Source organism: Sporobolomyces koalae, assembly GCF_050403365.1.
Source record: "Sporobolomyces koalae JCM15063 DNA, S_koalae_JCM15063T_v1_ctg13, whole genome shotgun sequence".
Classification (NCBI taxonomy): domain Eukaryota; kingdom Fungi; phylum Basidiomycota; class Microbotryomycetes; order Sporidiobolales; family Sporidiobolaceae; genus Sporobolomyces; species Sporobolomyces koalae.
Window position 1 is genome coordinate 49,520 of NW_027481758.1, and position 16,609 is coordinate 66,128.

General features: G+C 56.0%; 8 protein-coding genes across 8 annotated transcripts; 2 read left to right on the forward strand and 6 right to left on the reverse strand.

Moving 5' to 3' along the window:
• Positions 1-616: 616 nt before the first annotated feature.
• JCM15063_001278 (uncharacterized protein) lies at positions 617-2,499 on the forward strand (the record flags this gene model as incomplete). The annotated part of the gene is made up of 7 exons (XM_076678247.1): positions 617-814; positions 885-957; positions 1,023-1,394; positions 1,451-1,535; positions 1,604-1,703; positions 1,769-2,179; positions 2,263-2,499. 7 exons carry the CDS (start codon positions 617-619, stop codon positions 2,497-2,499), a joined length of 1,476 nt encoding a protein of 491 aa, XP_076534507.1.
• A 483-nt stretch (positions 2,500-2,982) lies between these two features.
• JCM15063_001279 (Tim10/DDP family zinc finger protein) lies at positions 2,983-3,380 on the reverse strand (the record flags this gene model as incomplete). Its single annotated transcript, XM_076678248.1, has 2 exons — positions 2,983-3,073; positions 3,184-3,380. The coding sequence occupies 2 exons, from the start codon at positions 3,378-3,380 to the stop codon at positions 2,983-2,985; spliced, it is 288 nt and encodes a 95-aa protein (XP_076534508.1).
• A 499-nt stretch (positions 3,381-3,879) lies between these two features.
• Positions 3,880-4,601, reverse strand: JCM15063_001280 (uncharacterized protein; the record flags this gene model as incomplete). Its single annotated transcript, XM_076678249.1, has 5 exons — positions 3,880-4,045; positions 4,114-4,190; positions 4,278-4,343; positions 4,428-4,468; positions 4,553-4,601. The coding sequence occupies 5 exons, from the start codon at positions 4,599-4,601 to the stop codon at positions 3,880-3,882; spliced, it is 399 nt and encodes a 132-aa protein (XP_076534509.1).
• A 360-nt stretch (positions 4,602-4,961) lies between these two features.
• On the reverse strand, positions 4,962-8,542 carry JCM15063_001281 (magnesium transporter CorA family protein; the record flags this gene model as incomplete). Its single annotated transcript, XM_076678250.1, has 6 exons — positions 4,962-5,167; positions 5,234-5,413; positions 5,482-6,282; positions 6,352-6,436; positions 6,507-6,845; positions 6,926-8,542. The coding sequence occupies 6 exons, from the start codon at positions 8,540-8,542 to the stop codon at positions 4,962-4,964; spliced, it is 3,228 nt and encodes a 1,075-aa protein (XP_076534510.1).
• A 578-nt stretch (positions 8,543-9,120) lies between these two features.
• MRPL25 (mitochondrial 54S ribosomal protein mL59 MRPL25) lies at positions 9,121-9,772 on the reverse strand (the record flags this gene model as incomplete). The annotated part of the gene is made up of 2 exons (XM_076678251.1): positions 9,121-9,168; positions 9,254-9,772. The coding sequence occupies 2 exons, from the start codon at positions 9,770-9,772 to the stop codon at positions 9,121-9,123; spliced, it is 567 nt and encodes a 188-aa protein (XP_076534511.1).
• A 253-nt stretch (positions 9,773-10,025) lies between these two features.
• JCM15063_001283 (uncharacterized protein) lies at positions 10,026-12,302 on the reverse strand (the record flags this gene model as incomplete). The annotated part of the gene is made up of 3 exons (XM_076678252.1): positions 10,026-11,820; positions 11,892-11,974; positions 12,051-12,302. The coding sequence occupies 3 exons, from the start codon at positions 12,300-12,302 to the stop codon at positions 10,026-10,028; spliced, it is 2,130 nt and encodes a 709-aa protein (XP_076534512.1).
• Positions 12,303-12,784: 482 nt separating this feature from the next.
• On the forward strand, positions 12,785-14,869 carry JCM15063_001284 (choline transporter-like family protein; the record flags this gene model as incomplete). Its single annotated transcript, XM_076678253.1, has 8 exons — positions 12,785-13,047; positions 13,111-13,410; positions 13,478-13,688; positions 13,759-13,860; positions 13,929-14,000; positions 14,067-14,314; positions 14,383-14,486; positions 14,553-14,869. 8 exons carry the CDS (start codon positions 12,785-12,787, stop codon positions 14,867-14,869), a joined length of 1,617 nt encoding a protein of 538 aa, XP_076534513.1.
• A 423-nt stretch (positions 14,870-15,292) lies between these two features.
• On the reverse strand, positions 15,293-16,143 carry JCM15063_001285 (uncharacterized protein; the record flags this gene model as incomplete). The annotated part of the gene is made up of 2 exons (XM_076678254.1): positions 15,293-15,532; positions 15,619-16,143. 2 exons carry the CDS (start codon positions 16,141-16,143, stop codon positions 15,293-15,295), a joined length of 765 nt encoding a protein of 254 aa, XP_076534514.1.
• Positions 16,144-16,609: the final 466 nt, after the last annotated feature.

Below are 16,609 nucleotides of genomic sequence, written 5' to 3' on the forward strand. Positions count from 1 at the left end.
GAAAAAGCTAAATATTCTCCGCCGCCGCCGTTGCTTGGCCGTCGCGGCTCGCCGCTCGGGACCCCCGAATTCGACTGAACCGTTGCAACCGTGCTGTGCAACTCGACGTGCACTCTCAGTAAAAGTCACTTGAGATCCCGCGAGTCAGCGGCCTCGACGGATTTATTTCTGCCCGGAGTTACGCGGGCCTCCGATGGCTCGCCATCAAGCACGCCATTTCTCGAAACTGACCCAACTCCTCTCTAGACCGCGACATCAGCGAAATGCTGCCTTGTTTCTCTTCCTGCCTTATCTCGACAATTGCCACAAACTTGACCCACAAGCTTGACCAGCCCGACGTCCGCTCAATCGGTGCCCCGGCTTCGCCTTCTCACCAGGCTCGCTCGCGCAGGCCTAAAACTGCACCGCCCGGGCTCTTTCGCTTTCTGCGCAAAGTGACACCTGATTGCTCAAGCTATTGCTGTACCCGCTCTGGCATAATCTGCACATTCCTCTCGGCTGTACCTCGTGACTCGGCGATTCGGGATGCCTTGCAATTGTCCCGCTCTGCTTCCGCTTCGCCCCGCTTTCTCCCACGCTTGTCGCCTCCGTATCCTACATCTGTATTGCAGCAATCATGTCGAAATCTCACAGTGCCCTCGGAAGCAGCCAGCGCAACTCGCTGTCGATCCCCCGCCTTTCCGCTCCTCCGGTCCTCTCGACTCGCGGCCAGCACGCGTTGATCCGCCCTCCGTTGCTCAAGTGCTCTCTTTTCGAGAATCAGTTCGCTGATTCAAACCCGCATGGCTACATCAACCTCGGCGTAGCCGAGAACGTGAGCGAGCGTCGCGCGATTTGCAGACAGAGATTCAGCTGACTCCTGCGCCCTCGATCGTGTCGTTCAGTCGCTATGCACCGAGTGGCTCACCGACTTCTTCGAGAGCCACTTCAAGCTGGACTACAGCGATTTTACATACGGTCTGTTCTTCCTGCAGCCTCACGGGGTGCTTCGCTCATGCTGGGAACGGGCCTTCTATCGTCAGGAACCTCGTTATCCGGATCCAACAGGCTGTTTGCAGCGTTGCGCAATCTGTTCGATCAGCATTTCCACTCGATTCGTCCCGTCGAGCGTGATCACATCATCACGGGCACGGGTGCGTCGACCGTGATCGACCTGTTGGTGTCGAGCATTGCAGACGAACGCGAAGGGATCCTGGTCGCACGGCCGTTCTACAATGGGTTCCAGACATCGTTCGAAGGCAGGAATGCGGTCCAGGCGGTCGGGGTCGAACTCGAGGCCGGAACAGAAGCATTGCCTGAGGCACTCGAAGCGTACGAGCGCGAGCTGCACCGGTCCCAAGCGAGGAATGTCCCGATTCGAGCCCTAATGCTTTGCAACCCGAACAATCCGCTCGGTAGCCTATCTCGCTATGCATTCGCCGGCTCGTGACGCTGACTGTCGGTCCGATAGGTTTCTGCTATCCTCGTGACACCCTGATCGCGTATGCAAGTTTCTGTGAGAAATGGAATCTTCACCTGATTGTTGACGAGATCTAGTAAGCTCGTTCCCGCTTCGCATCGTACGTTGACCTCGTTGTCCGACATTTGGTTTATCATCGAACAGCGCCCTGTCGACGTTCGAGACTGGTCATGCCGCAGTACCCTTCACATCGATCCTCTCGATCGATCCGCTGGCTGAAGCGTCGTGCAATCCTGCTCGGATTGTGCGCCTGATTCCTCGCCATACCGTCTCGACTAGATGGCTGACAGTCATTCTGACTTCGTACAGCACGTTGTATACTCGGCATCGAAAGACTGGGGGGTCAACGGTCTCCGACTTGGCGTCCTCGTATCGCAGTCGAACCCAGACCTTCACACCGCGATGGAGTCGTCGTGCCTCCTCATGAAGATCTCTTCAGCGTCTGACGCTCTTTGGTCGTCGCTTTTGCTCGACCCCGTCGCTTTGCCCCATTACCTCGAGATGAACCGCACTCGCTTGGCCCAAGCGTATCAAGCTGCGATCAACTTTCTCGAATGTCATGGGATCGATTATCGTCCTAGCAACGCTGGGCATTTCGTCTGGATTGACTTGCGACGCTTCTTGCCCGAAACGGCGGCTGAGGACGGGAGACGTCTCGAAAGCGGTGTCGAACAGGAAGAAGAACTCGCAAACCACTTCCTGAGGCACGGGATCAACGTCGTGAGTGCCACTGACTCCCGAGACCATCCTTGTTCCTTCTACCTGGTCCCATACTCAGAAAGGAGGATGGATTGGTTACATAGGCTCGAGGAACAGCTTACTCTCACCCGGTTCCGGGCTTCTTCCGTCTCACGTTCACGCTCCGTCCCGACTACCTCAAGATCGGTCTCGCTCGTTTCGAACGAGCGCTCGGTCTCAAGAGTGCAATTCTCACCGAACGCCCCGCGGCCACGTCCGTGATCGCCGGCCCTGGGTTCCTCTGCAAAGAAGGTCTAGTCGAGACAGCTGATCACAAGATTGCATTTGGCCTTCGAGCGTAATGCATCAGTAGTCGTCGTTCTGGGAGGTGTACGAGGGGTTCGTTTCTCGTGTTGTTGCTCATCAGTTTGTTTGTCGCTTCTTGCTCCCGTATGTCCAATATCTGTAACGAGGTGGCTGGTTCCCCCTCGATGCTATCCTGACGGGCAACGCGATAGCAGGACCCGTCGTCGGGTAGCCGAGAACTGTCTCTGTCTCTCCCAGCGTTGGACCGGGCGAGCCGGATCTGAAGAAAGGGCGTCGAGCGAGTCTTTCGAGAGGAAAAACAAGAGTTGCGAGTTCAAAAAAGAGGTATCTGCCAAAACTTGCAGGCGAGAGTTTTGTACAAGGGAAAAGTTTCTCAGGGGGAAAGGGGGAGTATGATGTGGGTCGTGCATTCTTCTTCGGATTGTCCAGGAATCCGTCGTCGTCGACTCGGTCCTTCTTCCTAATCGAGGCTTCCTGTCCCCGATCGTCCAGTCGCACGGTGTCGCGAGAGAAGGTTTCTACATGCCTCCAACTCCACGACCTTGCGCTTGAGCGGCCTGTAATCGCTCTTGAACCTTCTCGTTGACCGAGAAGTACTTGCCAACGCATCTGTCCACACGAGTAACACAATTGAGTTCGAGGAAGCGAGAGAGAGAGAGAGCGAAAGAGAGAGATAGTTGAGGCAAGGGAAGTGGAGGAAGCAGGGAAAGACGACTGACCGGTCCACGCAGACACCTTCTCCCTTGTTGAGTTCAGGTTCGCTGTACCTCGTCGAGATGCACTTGGCGTGGCACGAGTTGACGATCCTGCCGAACAAGTCGGACACGGCTTCCAATTCCATAGCCGCTTCGGCGAGACGTGCCTGGTCGGGTTGACCGGCCGGTGCAGAAGGACGAGATCCAAACAGAGATGCCATAGTCGGAGCGAGTGCGAACGAGATGCGGAGGTCGTGAGATCGAAGATGATGAGCGAAATCTTTCTTTTGGCGAGGTCTCCCTCTCTCCTTCTTCCACATCACTTTCGACATCCTTGATTCTGCCGGCTCTTGACGATCTTGCTTCGGCTCCCTCGCTCAGAGCCGCGAATGATCTCTCTGTGATCTGTTTCGCTATGCTCCTCTCACAGGCTTTCCCATTGTGGCCCTTTCTCCCCCTCCTCCCCGAATCCCTGCTGCAGCGTCGAATTTTGTATGTGGGCGAGAACCCTCGTGGTTCATTAGACCAGATGCTTACGGAACGACGCGAGATCTTTCTCTCCCTCTATAGTCATGATTGCTCTACTTTCTGTTGCAAAAACAGCCAGAGGTTGCAATTCATCCAGCATGGTTGCCTGTATTCGTACACGTTGTTACAATCATTGAGAGCTCGACAAGCGAGAGATACAGATGGGGTGTTGCGAAGGGGGCAAAAAGGTCGCTAATCGGTAGGGAAGACCTCGGGCAAGGTGTGCGTAAGCTCGACGGCCTTGTTGGCCAAATCCATATCTACCCACACGAATGTAATGTCAGTTGGAACGCGTGTCGGCACGCCACGAGACGAAGGTGCTGAAAGGGATGTACCGAGCTTGTCTCCCAAGTTTTGACTGATCGAATGAAAGAAACAATCAGCTGCCGGATGCTGTGCGCCAAGGATCCAGTCATGGTCACTCACGTAATCATCTCGTCGATAATCATGTCCCCCTGGTACTTGCCGATCGTCTCGACGAACGTGTCTTGAAGATTTGTTTGCTGTGTGGTCCGGGAGCAAACCGACACGAGTGCATCAGGACTTTGGGTCTTCTGTTTGAGATCGCGACGATGGTCAAACTAGCTCACGCGATCAAGCCTGACTGTCACTTGTGCACCATCGGTCGTCTCGAGCAACGCTTCGTCTTCGGTCAACTAGAGAGGGAATCAGGAGCAATCTCGTCAGCTTCTTCATCGTACGATCTGTGCAAAGACGCGTTTCCTTTGATTCAGACGTACGGTGATGACTTTGCCTACGAGCCTGACCACTTGGCCTTGAGCTGTTGTGCCAGTCAGAAATCGCGTCAAGATCTCCTGGAGACTGAAACTCCGACCGTGTAAGATGCTGGAGACTTTGCACGTACAACATTCGGCGAGCTTGCGCGCGTTGACTCGTGGTGTCGGTCGATCCATCCTGAATACGCGTGAAAGAGTCGCAGGTTCGAATGTTGCCCGCGCGCGCAGCCCAGCGCGTTTTGACTTGCGCGTCTGACGTGTCGATCCAATTTCGTATCGCTCACAAGGCGTCTAAAACGGCTACTAGCTGCGGTATGGAACAATGCAATCATATGCGGCGGTATAAGGGAGAGCATACCCAACAAAGAGATGAACACAACAAGTCACTACAACAGAGGGCAGGGTATCGCAAGTAAGCTATTCTAGGTGTGGGATTAAGATGCGGATACAAAAACATCACGAAGCAGAGATAGATGGAATATCAGGAATGCTGTGTGTTGCGTCGGTTGAAGCGGGAAGGAAGGGAGCGAGAAACCATTAGGAGATAACATGTCCTCGTTTGCGGAACTTTTGTCTCGTCGACCTGAACATGAACCAGATGATCGTCCAGATCGTGCACATCGTCAAGAACACGATGCAGATCACGATTCCGAACCAGTTGAAGGGCGAACGCGAGCCATCCGCGCGCAGATGATTCTGGCGATCGCCGTTGCGCGGGACCGGGAAGTTCTCGGAAAAGAGTCCTAATACGATACAGCTTGTAGCGTTAGCGATCGCGGTCTCTTCATTTGAAGAAGAAGAGAACTTACCCGTGACGGTCGAGAGAGGGATGAATGTGAGCGCGACAATGGTCAGCCGCACAATGTTTTTACTGAGTTTGACTTTTGTCACGTTGAGGTGCATTCGCAGCATGCCCTGGTACGTTGGATGGTCATGCGAGAGCACTGCGTCGTAGTACGAGATGGATTGGTACATGGCGAGCGTATGATCTATCCATTCAAGTGTCATAGGAGTCAGCATTCTGCGACTGCCAGAGTGCGGGAAGCAAGCGACTGACCAAAGAGATCGCCAATGTAGACACCAATGTCGTGCTTGCTGTCGTTCTTGAACATTCCCAGCTGGTCGACCATCGTGCGTTTCCTGAGGCCCCGAACGACGTCTCGCTTCGGACCCAAAAGTCGACTCAAGCCCGTCACAAGTTTGCGCATGTCGGTGATGCGATTCAACATGACTCGGTTGTCAAATCGGCGATCTCGCTTCGACGGGTTGGACTGGTACCGGTTGCGTTTGTCGACGTGGTGATGTTGCTGGTGAGCCGAACCCAGTCTACTCAAATCGATTCCAGTTTCGCCACCGAGAGGGTATAGCTCGATCCCTTGATCGTCGGCCAACATCGTCTTCTCGATGATGCGATCGGTGCGCGCCCTTACTGCCAGCGCTTCCGGCAAGAGTCGGATGACAGCAGCTGGTAGCTGAAATGAAGGGACGAAACGAGAGAACGAGGACGTCGATGAACCTCCTGTAGTCCGCCGCCGGAGTCGCGTCGAAACTTTGATTGCAGAGAACCGAGTCGTCGAGAGGTCGAGATCGAATTCTTTCTGGATGTCTTCGGTGGGGGGTTCGACGGCGATGCCGACGATCTCGTCTGGGAAAGGCTGCTCGCTCGGATCCACTGAGGTGGTTCTGAATGCTTCGGCTGTCAAAACCTTTTTCTTGCGAAGACCGAACCGTCCACTCGGAAGGTGCGTGAGCGGGTCGGACAGGAATGCGCTGATCTCGTTCGATTCCCCTTCGATGAAATCGATCAGCGGAAAGAACGAGTCGACAATCGAGTCCATGAGGGAATAGGCGATCCAGTCTGTGCTCCCGCAGGAAAGCCGATCAGCTGGGTGCATTGCGCGTGAAAGGGCGTTTGCGCGAGACTCACGAGAGGAGAAGTTGCGAGCGACACCGAACTGTTGCAGCTTGCCCTGGACTCTTTCGATGTGTTGGTCGACGGGTTCAAAGTGAAACTGCGAAAGCCAAATGATCGTGATCAGCCTTGACTGAGATCTCAAGACCGTCGAGTGCGATTGAGCGTACCGATAAGATGCCGTCGCCGAACACGACGAGGTACAAGTTGATCGCACCGACACCGACACCTTCAACTCCTTCTTTACCTCCAACTCCTTCGACAATGTCAACTCGTCCCCGTTTTCCACTACTCTCGCCAAATTTGGGTTCCCGTCCCATTCCATCCTTCTCGTCGTCTCCCTTCATGCTCGAAGCAGGCGATGATTCAGGCGACGTGTACTTGAAGTAGGATTCGTCGAGCGCTCGATACGCAATGAAATAGTAACCCAGAGCGGGGAACGATTCAAGCTTCTCTCGAGTTTCTTGGTGGAGGATATCCTCGATTGTGAGAGGGTGAAGTGGCAGAAACTGTACGTCGATCGAAAATATGAGCATGAGCGCCTTTTGTCACGAAGATCAGGGGGAAAAGCTGCAAATCTGAGACTCGCCTTTCTCAGTTCCCTCATGTCTGCGACAGTCGGACACATGATGTCGAGCCACCAAGCAGGCCCGTTCTCCATCGCGCGGTTCTTGCCGAACCTCCTCTCCTCGGCACGCGCAGCTCTGATTTCTCCCCTCAAGCGCCTGATCGTCGAAGGGCCGCCTGCGACTCCTGGAGTGAACGCCGGGGTGGCCGGGTTTGACGGCAACATTGAGCCACTCGGATCAAGACTCGAGTCGACCGGTTTGCCTGATGTTGGAGGGAAATAGCTTCCTTCGTTCAGGGGCGAGTCTCCCGCACCAACCCCTAGATCTCCTCCGATACCATCCTCTTGTCTCCGTTCGAGCCAGAACTGCTGCAAGCGTTCGAGCGTCGGGGCGAGCGTCGTTGCGTTGAGTAGATCGAATACGGGTACGTTCGAATTGGGTGGAGCGGTTGTCGACGGTTCGAGCGGAGTTTGCCCAGTGCTAGCATACCCGCGCGAGAACGAATTGCGTCGAGAAGGGTGAGTTGATCCCGAGAACAAGTGGGATGGGTATGCAAGTTCCGGTCGGGTGAGATGCGGCGTCAACAACGTGAAGTGTGGAGTCGGTGGATCCCACTCGTCATCGGACGAGCTGTCATCGTCTGACGAGGACGACCCAGACGAAGAGTTGCGCCAGAATTTCCAACCAGCCCAGGTCGAGCTCGAGCGGGTAGAACCTGCGGTCGAAGATTTCGAAGAACCGCTCGTGGTCGTAGACGAAGAAGACGAAGAAGAAGACGATGACGAAGAAGAGCCTGAACTGGCAGACGATCGCGATCCTCGACGATGCCTGCGACGTCGGACTTTGCGCAACGCGTGCTTGACCTTGGAACGAGCGGAGCGACTCGAACGACCCGTTCTTCCCGATGCGACTGACTCGGCTCGTCTACGCCGGCGTCGTCGATGTTTCGGCGCGGGCGTGTACAGCGGGTGAGGTTTGCGTCTGTCTCGCGAGTGTGGGAGACGCACTCCGGGCAACGCTTCGTCCTCGGAATGGTACGACGACGTTCTCGATGGTTCACGATGGATCGATTCTGCAATGTCGGTCTCGCGGAGAGCGCCTACGGGCAGGGACGGAGTACGCTGGAGAATCGGCTTGAGCGTGAACGGAATTGCGGGGTTGTGCGCGGCGGGAGACGTGGGCGAATTGGCGAGATCAAAGTGAGTGCGCAGGCGAGGGGAAGTGGCCGACGAGAACGAAACTGCGACCGAGCCGCGTCTCGCTTTCGGTGGCGCGCGTCGCTGTTGCTCCTGCAAGGCCTGTACGGGGATCTCGAGCGCCGGGCCGGGCAGTTCGAGGAGGGGGAGCGGCAGGTCAATGTGGTCGGGTCGAGGAGGTCGAGCTGCGAGCGCCGCTTCGATCGGAGAGATGTCGGCGAGCGATTCGTCCTGATCCTCGTCCCGGCCCCGACCCTGGTCCTGGTCCTGGTCCTGGTCCGCAGCGCTGTCTCTGTCTGATGGAAGACGACGGAGGCCCATGTCTCCTTCGCAGTCCTGCAAGTCGGCCGACGCTGGGGCAAGACGCGACTCCCGTGCGGTTCTGGCTCGAACATTACGTCCACCCTGCACATTCGCGAGTCCCAGATCGCCCGCTTCCATTGATGCTATCCCATTCAGTCAGATAAAGAGTTGAGCGAAAGGCGCAAGTCGCGGGGTTCGGCTCTTCGCACGCTCTTCGAGCACTCTGTTCAACACAGATTCCGAATCAGCACGAATTCGAGACAGAGTTCCGAAAGAGACGGCACGCGCACGAGAGAATGTTGACGTACTGACAAAAACCGTGAGGGATTTCGGCCGCGCGGATACGCTTGTAGACACGGCAGTCGACAAGTCTAGGTCGACGCGAGATGTTATGGATTGGCCAGGGCTGAAAGTCGGAGCGCACGCGTGGGTACTCTCGCGAGGACCAAGGCGGGCGGAGACGAATATTTGTGAGAAACAACGGAACGTTCATGGTTTCGCTACTGCTGCAAGGCAATTTGACATGCCAAAAAATCTCTCATTTGTCCACTCTTTTCGGGGGTGTACCAGAGCATGTTGCTGCGCAGGTCTGCCACGCCTGCAGCATGACAAAAACCAACAACTCCGAGGCTGCATCTGAAGTCAAAAGAACGCTTTCGCTGCTGAGTCTTAACGAATTGCATCTTAACGGGGGAAGCCGGCACAAGCGGCTCAGTCTAGAAAGGAAGTGCAGGCTTGCTCTTGACCCTCGCGTCTGCATTCGCCTGTGCAGAGAGAGAGACACAGATATATCGTCAGTCCGGCTTGAACTGATACTAGCCAGGAGGCACTCGGGCCGCAAAAGCTCACCTTTTTCCACGCCTGAGCCTTGGCATCCGCACTGTCGAGCAATCGCTTGAGGTCTGCCGTTCGTTGCTCCTTCTTGCGCTCCCAGATCTTGCCCTTGAACGCCGCTCCTTTCCTGCCTGCGTACGGTCCCGGTTTCTGCATCGCGAGCTGGTCGAGGATCCTCGTCGCTGGGACATGGTTCGAACCTTTGAGCAACCGTTGCTGCTCATTCTTCGGGTTCGACGGTGACTGCGGCGACTGTTTGATGAATGGAGGTGGGAGGATCTCTTGCGGCAGTCCGTACAGCGAAGCCTCTATCCGTAGTGCCTTTTGACGCCGGATCGAGTACTTGGGTGCGGTCCACGATTTCGCAGCGGGAGTCGCTTTCGAAGGTGCGAAAGGGTTGATCGGCGAAGAGAAGGGGACCGCGACGATCTCTCCCGCCGCGGACACTGCAGCAGGGTGTTCGCGTGCGAGGAACGAGAGCAAAGGTGTCCTCCGTGCGAGCGCCTTTTGCGATACGAGTCGAGAACTTGCCATGATGCAGGGTATGGGAGAAAGTGCGAGTGCGCGCGCGCGCATATTCCTCGCATCTTCCTCTCTCCTCTCTGTCTCTCTCTCGTCCGTCCGATCGAGTTCTTTCGGATTTTTACAGGATCTGACACGAGGGTCCAGTGCAATGCCTGACCACGTTCTTGAAAACACAAAGCTAGCGCCTAATCTCGCATATCCGCTCGTTGGCCCTGCGCTTGCAAGGCTTCCCGAGAGGTCCCAACAATCGAGGTAGCAGGATTCATGTAGCTTTCCTTGCAAATCCAAGAACTCTTGCAAATCTACCCCCATGCGATTTCCCCGGTTCCGTCTCGATGCGTTCCTTCGCTTTCGCTGCTGACGCGCTCGACTTGCGCAACTTGTGTCCTTCCGTCGAATTGCTACCTCCTGACAAAGTTCTTCCGGTCGATGCCAATCCCGGAGGTCGACCGAGCGAGATTGACGTGTTCCCGGTTGTCGACACGCTCGACGAAGCACGATGGTTCGGGAACGTCGAGACGCTCGGAGCGATGGGCGAGTTCTTTGTCGTGCTACCACTGACCACGACGAACGAGGGTTCGTGCGATCTCGTCGTGAGCGCGTCGACCGAATCGACTGGAGGGATTGCAGGAGGGTGCATGTCCATTCCGGTATCGATCGCCGAACGAGGTTCTGGCTTTGGTCGGACGGTAGGAAGAGCAGGGATCGAATCACTCCTGTCCGAAGTCGAAGACATGGATTGAACCGTCGCGGATCGACTCCTCCCCGTGTCTATCCGAGGTGCACCAGCGCTCGTGCTCGCCATGGCTGTTCCGAAACTCATACTCCGCTCGCTCCGAAGTTTCTTACCACCTGGTCCTCCTCCGAGTACGGTCGAGCCAGCAGGAACCGACCCGGCACTAGCAGGTCTCTGCTGTTCTTGCTGTGCCCACGAATCGCGCCTCGTTCCCTTCTTGCGCAATTTCTTCGGTCCCACTGCAGAAGCCACGAGATCAGAACTACTCGAGGTTGACCGCGGAAGATTCGCTCGGGTAGACGAGGATCGAATGTGCGTCGGTGACCGAGAAGCGGGACGAGACGATCCGTCATCGATCCCGGATGGGAAATAACTGCTGGATGGTTCCGGTATCGCGGTGGGCGATTCCGATTGAGATCTCTTGATTTCTTGCGACATCCGCGAGCGCAGATGGGGCTGAGATTGTAGCTGGAGTTGCGGTCGTACTCTAGTATCGTCCTGAGGCCGCGGGCTCGTCGACTTCAATTGAGGCGAAGAAGATTCATGAACTGGCGAGCGAGCCGGAGACGTCGTGTTGTAATGTGGATAGCCAGGCGAATGTGGGGTCTGCGGCGTGGTCGGAGTGGCCGGCTGCAAAGATATCGCTGACGGCGAGGTCGGGCCAGCTCGTACGGCGATCGGCGCTGGAAGTGGAGAGTCTCGCCTTGCGAGCGCATCACCATTCTCGTGGGTAGGCGAGTTCATTCCAACGCCGAGTCCGTACTGTGTTGGAAATTTCGATGATATAGTCGAAAGGGCAGGAGATGCTGCCGGTTCACCTTGGGGCGACCCAATCGGCTGCAGAGGAGGAGAGGCTATTTGCGCCGTTGGAGAGGGTACGGCTGTCGGTACCGAGACGAAGATATCGGATGAAGAGCCCGTACGCGATAGTCCACGAGAGGCAGAAGATGCGCCTGAATCGATACGGGGATTGCGCGGTCGACGAGACTTGGTGGCCCGCCGTGCCGCTTTCTGGGCATCGTGATGCAGACGAACGTATACTTTGAGCGCATCGGCGGCTGAGAACGAATACGCAAAATCCGATGCCGAGAAACCCTGGTTGTTCCTGAGATCGGTCTCGCAGTCGAGCTCGACGAGCAGCTTGACGACTGTGAGTTTGCCCCAACTGAGGGCGTAGTGTAGAGGCGTGTTGCCGTGCAGGTCTGGCGCGTTGATGTCGGCACCGTTCTCAACGAGGATCTGCGCAGCCTCGAGTTCTCCTCGCATGGCGGCAGTGTGCAGAGGTGTCATGCCTCTCGAATTGGTCCAGTCGACGACAAACCTGACTCAAGCTTCAACGCGTTAGGCGTTCGTCGCAAGAGGTCTACGGCGTGAGGTTATACGGAGACTGACCGAAACTGTTCGAGGTATGTCGCGATGATATCGACATGACCTTTCGCTGCGGCCAAGTGCAACACGGTCTCGCCTGCTGCGTCCTGTTTCCGTTATGAGGTGTAAGTGGCTCCTTTCGATGTGAACGGGCTGGACCAGTGAGGTGGTGAAACGACTTGCGCGACTGATTTCGCGCTCGACGCCCTGCTCGAGCAGCCATTCACACAGGTCCAGCCTGCCAGCATTTGCAGCGATATGCAAGCTCGTCTGTCGAGTTGAAGGGTCCGTATTGCGGAGCGAGTCGAGCGGATCGGCGTTCGGCTGCGTCGCTTCCAGCTTGAGGTACAGGCGGTCCACGAGCGCGACACTCGCACTCGAGGACGCGAGTGCAGCTCTGAACTTCTGCGCTGGGGTCGTAGGGAAGCTCATCATGCACGACGGCGCTACCGTCGCGGCATGTGTCGTGTCGTCGCGTCTCCTGAGCGGGTTCTGACACGCGTTGCAAGGTCGACAGTTCACGATATGAGCTCGCGTCGATCGAGTCGGCGTGCTGCAACGGGAATACGTGGACTCGAGAGCTCGCGATACGTCACTGGCGATGAGAGTTACTAAATTAATTTAGTTCGTTAACGTTTTCGGGAGCCTAGGCCCTGGCCCCTGCCGCGTCGCGTGCGTAAATATTGATCTCTCTTCTCCCTGCTTGCTCCCTCGACAAAAGCTTGGCTTCGCTCGTCGCGACTGCGGACTCTTGCAGTACCTGTCAATCGCCCATCTCCAACCGTGAGTCCGCTCCCCGACGTCTTGTCGACCCGAAGCTAACTTTGATCAATCGCGGTTGCGTTCCGATCTGGCCTTAGCGTATTACCTTCTTTACATTCAACACTGCGAGTGCTCGTCGGTCGCTAGCTTGAACCATGTCGAATCCGTATCCGCCGCCAAACTCGTACCAGCCGAATGGGTACTACCAGCAGCAACAGCAGCCGCCGATGCAGCCTTACGGCAACCAGCAACCGGCGTACGGCGGCAACAATGGCTACGGCTACAACGCAGGATACGATCAGCAACAGCAGTACCAGCAGCAGCAAAACACCGCCGCCGGCATGAACAAGTTGGACAAGCCGGGATACCAACCATCGCCCGCTGCAACCGACGCCAAGTTTGACAACGTCAAGCCCAAGTACGACAGCTCCATATTGAGAGCGTCGCATTTGGGCAGTGCTAACGACAACCCCCTGTACAGATGGAATGATCTGATCTTTGCCCTCCTCTTCCTCGCCCAACTTGGCGCCTTCATCGCCATCTCCGTCGTCTCGCTGCGCGCTCTCCCCGCGTCCGAGGACACAGGCGGGCTCGGCAACTCGAACGGCTCGGCCCGTACCCTCAACGCATCGATGGCCTGGCTCTTCTCGATCATCTGCGGCGCGGCGCTTGTCTTCTCGATCTTCCTCCTCGTCCTCGTGCGCGCGTTTACCAAGATTATTCTCGAGATTACCCTCCTGCTCAGCGTTGCCCTCTCGGTGGCCTACGCTATCTACCTATGGCAAGTTGCAAATTTACCGGCACGTGCACGGGGTCCGTCCGCAACTGACAGATCGGGCCGATTGCAGGATCGAGAAGTTCTGGTCGGGCGCCATCATCTTCACCATCTTTGCCGTCTTCTCGCTCATTGCCTACCCTGGCATGCGACGACGCATCCCGCTGTCGAAACAGCTTCTCATCTTTGTTCTCAAGATCGCGAAACACCACAAGAGTGTCTACGTGATCGCCCTCTCGGGCACGATTGTGCAGACGATCTATTCGATCTACTGGTCCATCTCGGTACACAGATTTTCCTGTTCATCCAGGTGAAAAGCCTTTGTCAATCTGACAGAACGTTTCGCTACCATAGGTGGTCGGAATCTACCAGAAATGGTCGCCGAACGCGAGTGGAGCCGGCACGAGCGGAGGTAACGCCAGCTCGGGCGCTCTGATCGGCCTCATGGTCTTTGCGGTACGTACCTTTCCGACCACCCGCTCGAAGCGACAGCTATTGAATCATTTTTCCTCGGCCATCTGCAGGTGTTCTCGTACTACTACACCTCGCAATTCATCGTCAACCTGTTCTTGACGGTCGAAGCGGGCATCTTTGGCGTGAGTCTCGCGCATCTCGGAAAAGCTCTCCAAAAATGTTGACAACTCCTCGCCTTACCAACACAGTCGTACTACTACAATGGTCCGGGAGCGACCAAAGTTGCTTGGGGCAGTTTCAAGCGCGCTTCGACCTACTCTTTCGGCTCGATCGCGTTTGGAAGTCTGATCGTCGCCATCTTGGACGTCCTGCGAGCGTTCTTCCAACTCTTGCGCAGCTACGAGAACAGCGAAGGCAACATGGTCGGAGCTGCGATCGCGTGTGTCGCGCAATGCTGCATCGGATGCATCACCAGTCTCGTCGAGTACTTCAACCGGTAAGCGTCCGATCTCTCCGTATCTTTAAAAGTCATGCAGGAACAAATTTGACCCGTCTCGCACACAGGTACGCCTACATCGAGATCGCGCTATACGGCAAGAGCTACATCAATGCGGCGAAAGACACTTGGAACCTGTTCAAGGATCGAGGCATCACCGCTCTCATCAACGGTGCGAAACTCCTTCTACGGGTTATGCGGCTCTGCTCGCACCATGCTGACGGACTGCCATGTTCAGACTGTCTTGTCAACAACATCTGGACGTTCGGTTCGTACGCGGTTGGCGCGCTCTGTTCGGCGTTCGCGTTCATCTACCTCAAAGTCCTGCAACCTTCGTTCATCGAGAACAACTCGAGTCTCAAATCGGTCGCGATGGGGTACGCGTTCCTCGTCGGGTTCTCGATCTGTCACACTTTGGGATACGGTGCTATCTCGTCCGGAGTCAGCACCGTGTTTGTCGGTCTCGCCGAAAACCCCGAAGTTCTCGCGCAACGAGACCCGGCATTGTTTGGACTCATTCAACAGGCGTACCCGCAAGTCGTCACGTCGGTTTGAGCAACCTCCTTGCTCGTCCGTCTCTTTAGTTCTCCCTCCCTTCGTACCTAGACACACATCCTTAGTCCTATATTTCCATGCTCGCTTCGAAACCTTTAATACCATCATTCATCTAAACGAGCCAGTCTGTTTTCACCAAGCAAAATGCCCTATCGCTTTGGCGTTGGTCCTCTTCAATCGCAGGGCTGAATGTGTGGTTTCGAGAAACACGGGGTAATTTTGCATTCGCACAGCGAACGAGACTAGGAAGGGTATCGTGCAAGCGCACAAGAGAGCAAACAGCAGCACTGCCAAGGTATAATCAATAATCAATCAAATAAAATAGACTGCCCTTGAACCCAGATCAAATCCAACAGAGAAGAGAAGAAGGGGTCAAAACAAAGCCAAAGGAGTATCCTGCCTCTTGTGCCGGCGGGAAACGGTTTAGAGTCGTCGTTCTTCGGGACCAGAGTCTTCATCCCGAGCTTTCTTGGGGTTCTTGGGAGGTCCCTTTTTGACTGACTTGACTCCTTCGTCGTTGTCGTTTGCGTCTCCGGTACCGTCGAATGTTCCCTTGTCTCCTTTCTTCGCCTTGTCTTCGGTGTATTTCGCGGCGAATCCGGCACAGAACAATGATGGACCGTCGACGCTCTGAGTCAGGTTGAACGTGAGATAATCGAAGGGCTGCGCAAGGGGGAACAACAAAAACCACGCTCGTCAGCACAAGTGAATCCCGGCGTGCGGTAACTATTTATTCGGCGGAGACTCACAGAAAGTAGCGTCTCGAACTCGTAGCGGTACAATGACGTCTTGCCTGCTTGAACGGGACAGTCGGTGTAACTGCAACCGCCAAAAGTTTGACCACTGTAAGGGTAGCTCGAGGACGGATCCGTCGAGTCGTCCCGCGCCGACAGGCCCGAACGAGGTTGTTCCGCTTGCAGGTACGAAGTGTAGTGAATGTCGATCGTGTAGTTCTGACCGGCGTGGAAGTGACACGGTTCGGATGGCGAGGAACGCGAGCAGGGGGAAACCGTAATGTCGTGCACGACTCCCGCAGGCGACGAAGCTCCATTCGCGACCGGGCACGCGTCGAACATGACTTGTTGAGATGAACTCGCAGGCTCGAACATGGTCGAGTTGTGCAAGAGTGGAAGTGGAGGGGGTCCCTGCGGCATGGCCGCCGCCGCGTTTGCATTCGATGCGAGGACCCTGAAGACTGACGAGCGATCCGGGTTCGGTGTCGGAAGCGCGGAAGCGATCGAGAGAAGAGAGAGGACGAGGGTGGCAAACATCATGGCGTCTTTGGGCTCGAGCTGAGACAGAGGCGCGATCCTTCCGTGGAGTATGAGAGAGAAGATGAGAAGAGGAGAGGAAGAGACGTGACGAGAAGCGCGGCGGTACTTGTAGGCGTCGCAGCGTGTGCGAGATGGCTCACGGGTGCCGCTGCACGCCAGTCGACGAGCGCGGCACGACCAGTTCAAGGTCGGGCGAGAAGCGAATATCCTTCTGCGCCATTTCGCTCGACCAGACGGATTGGCGCGTGAGCACAAAGTATGACTGGCTGTCACGTTTCTTGTCAGAACTGGCCTGCTTCTTGGTAGGAACCAATGCGAGAAGTAGAGCCTGCAGGTCTGAGCTCGAAGCGACAAGAAGGCGGGTCACATGCCTTGCGCAGGAATGCCTCGAGGCGTTACGGTCCTACTCTTCTAGCCACTCATCAGATGAGCTCTGGAGCGACGCTCCTACAGGCGTTGACAGCGA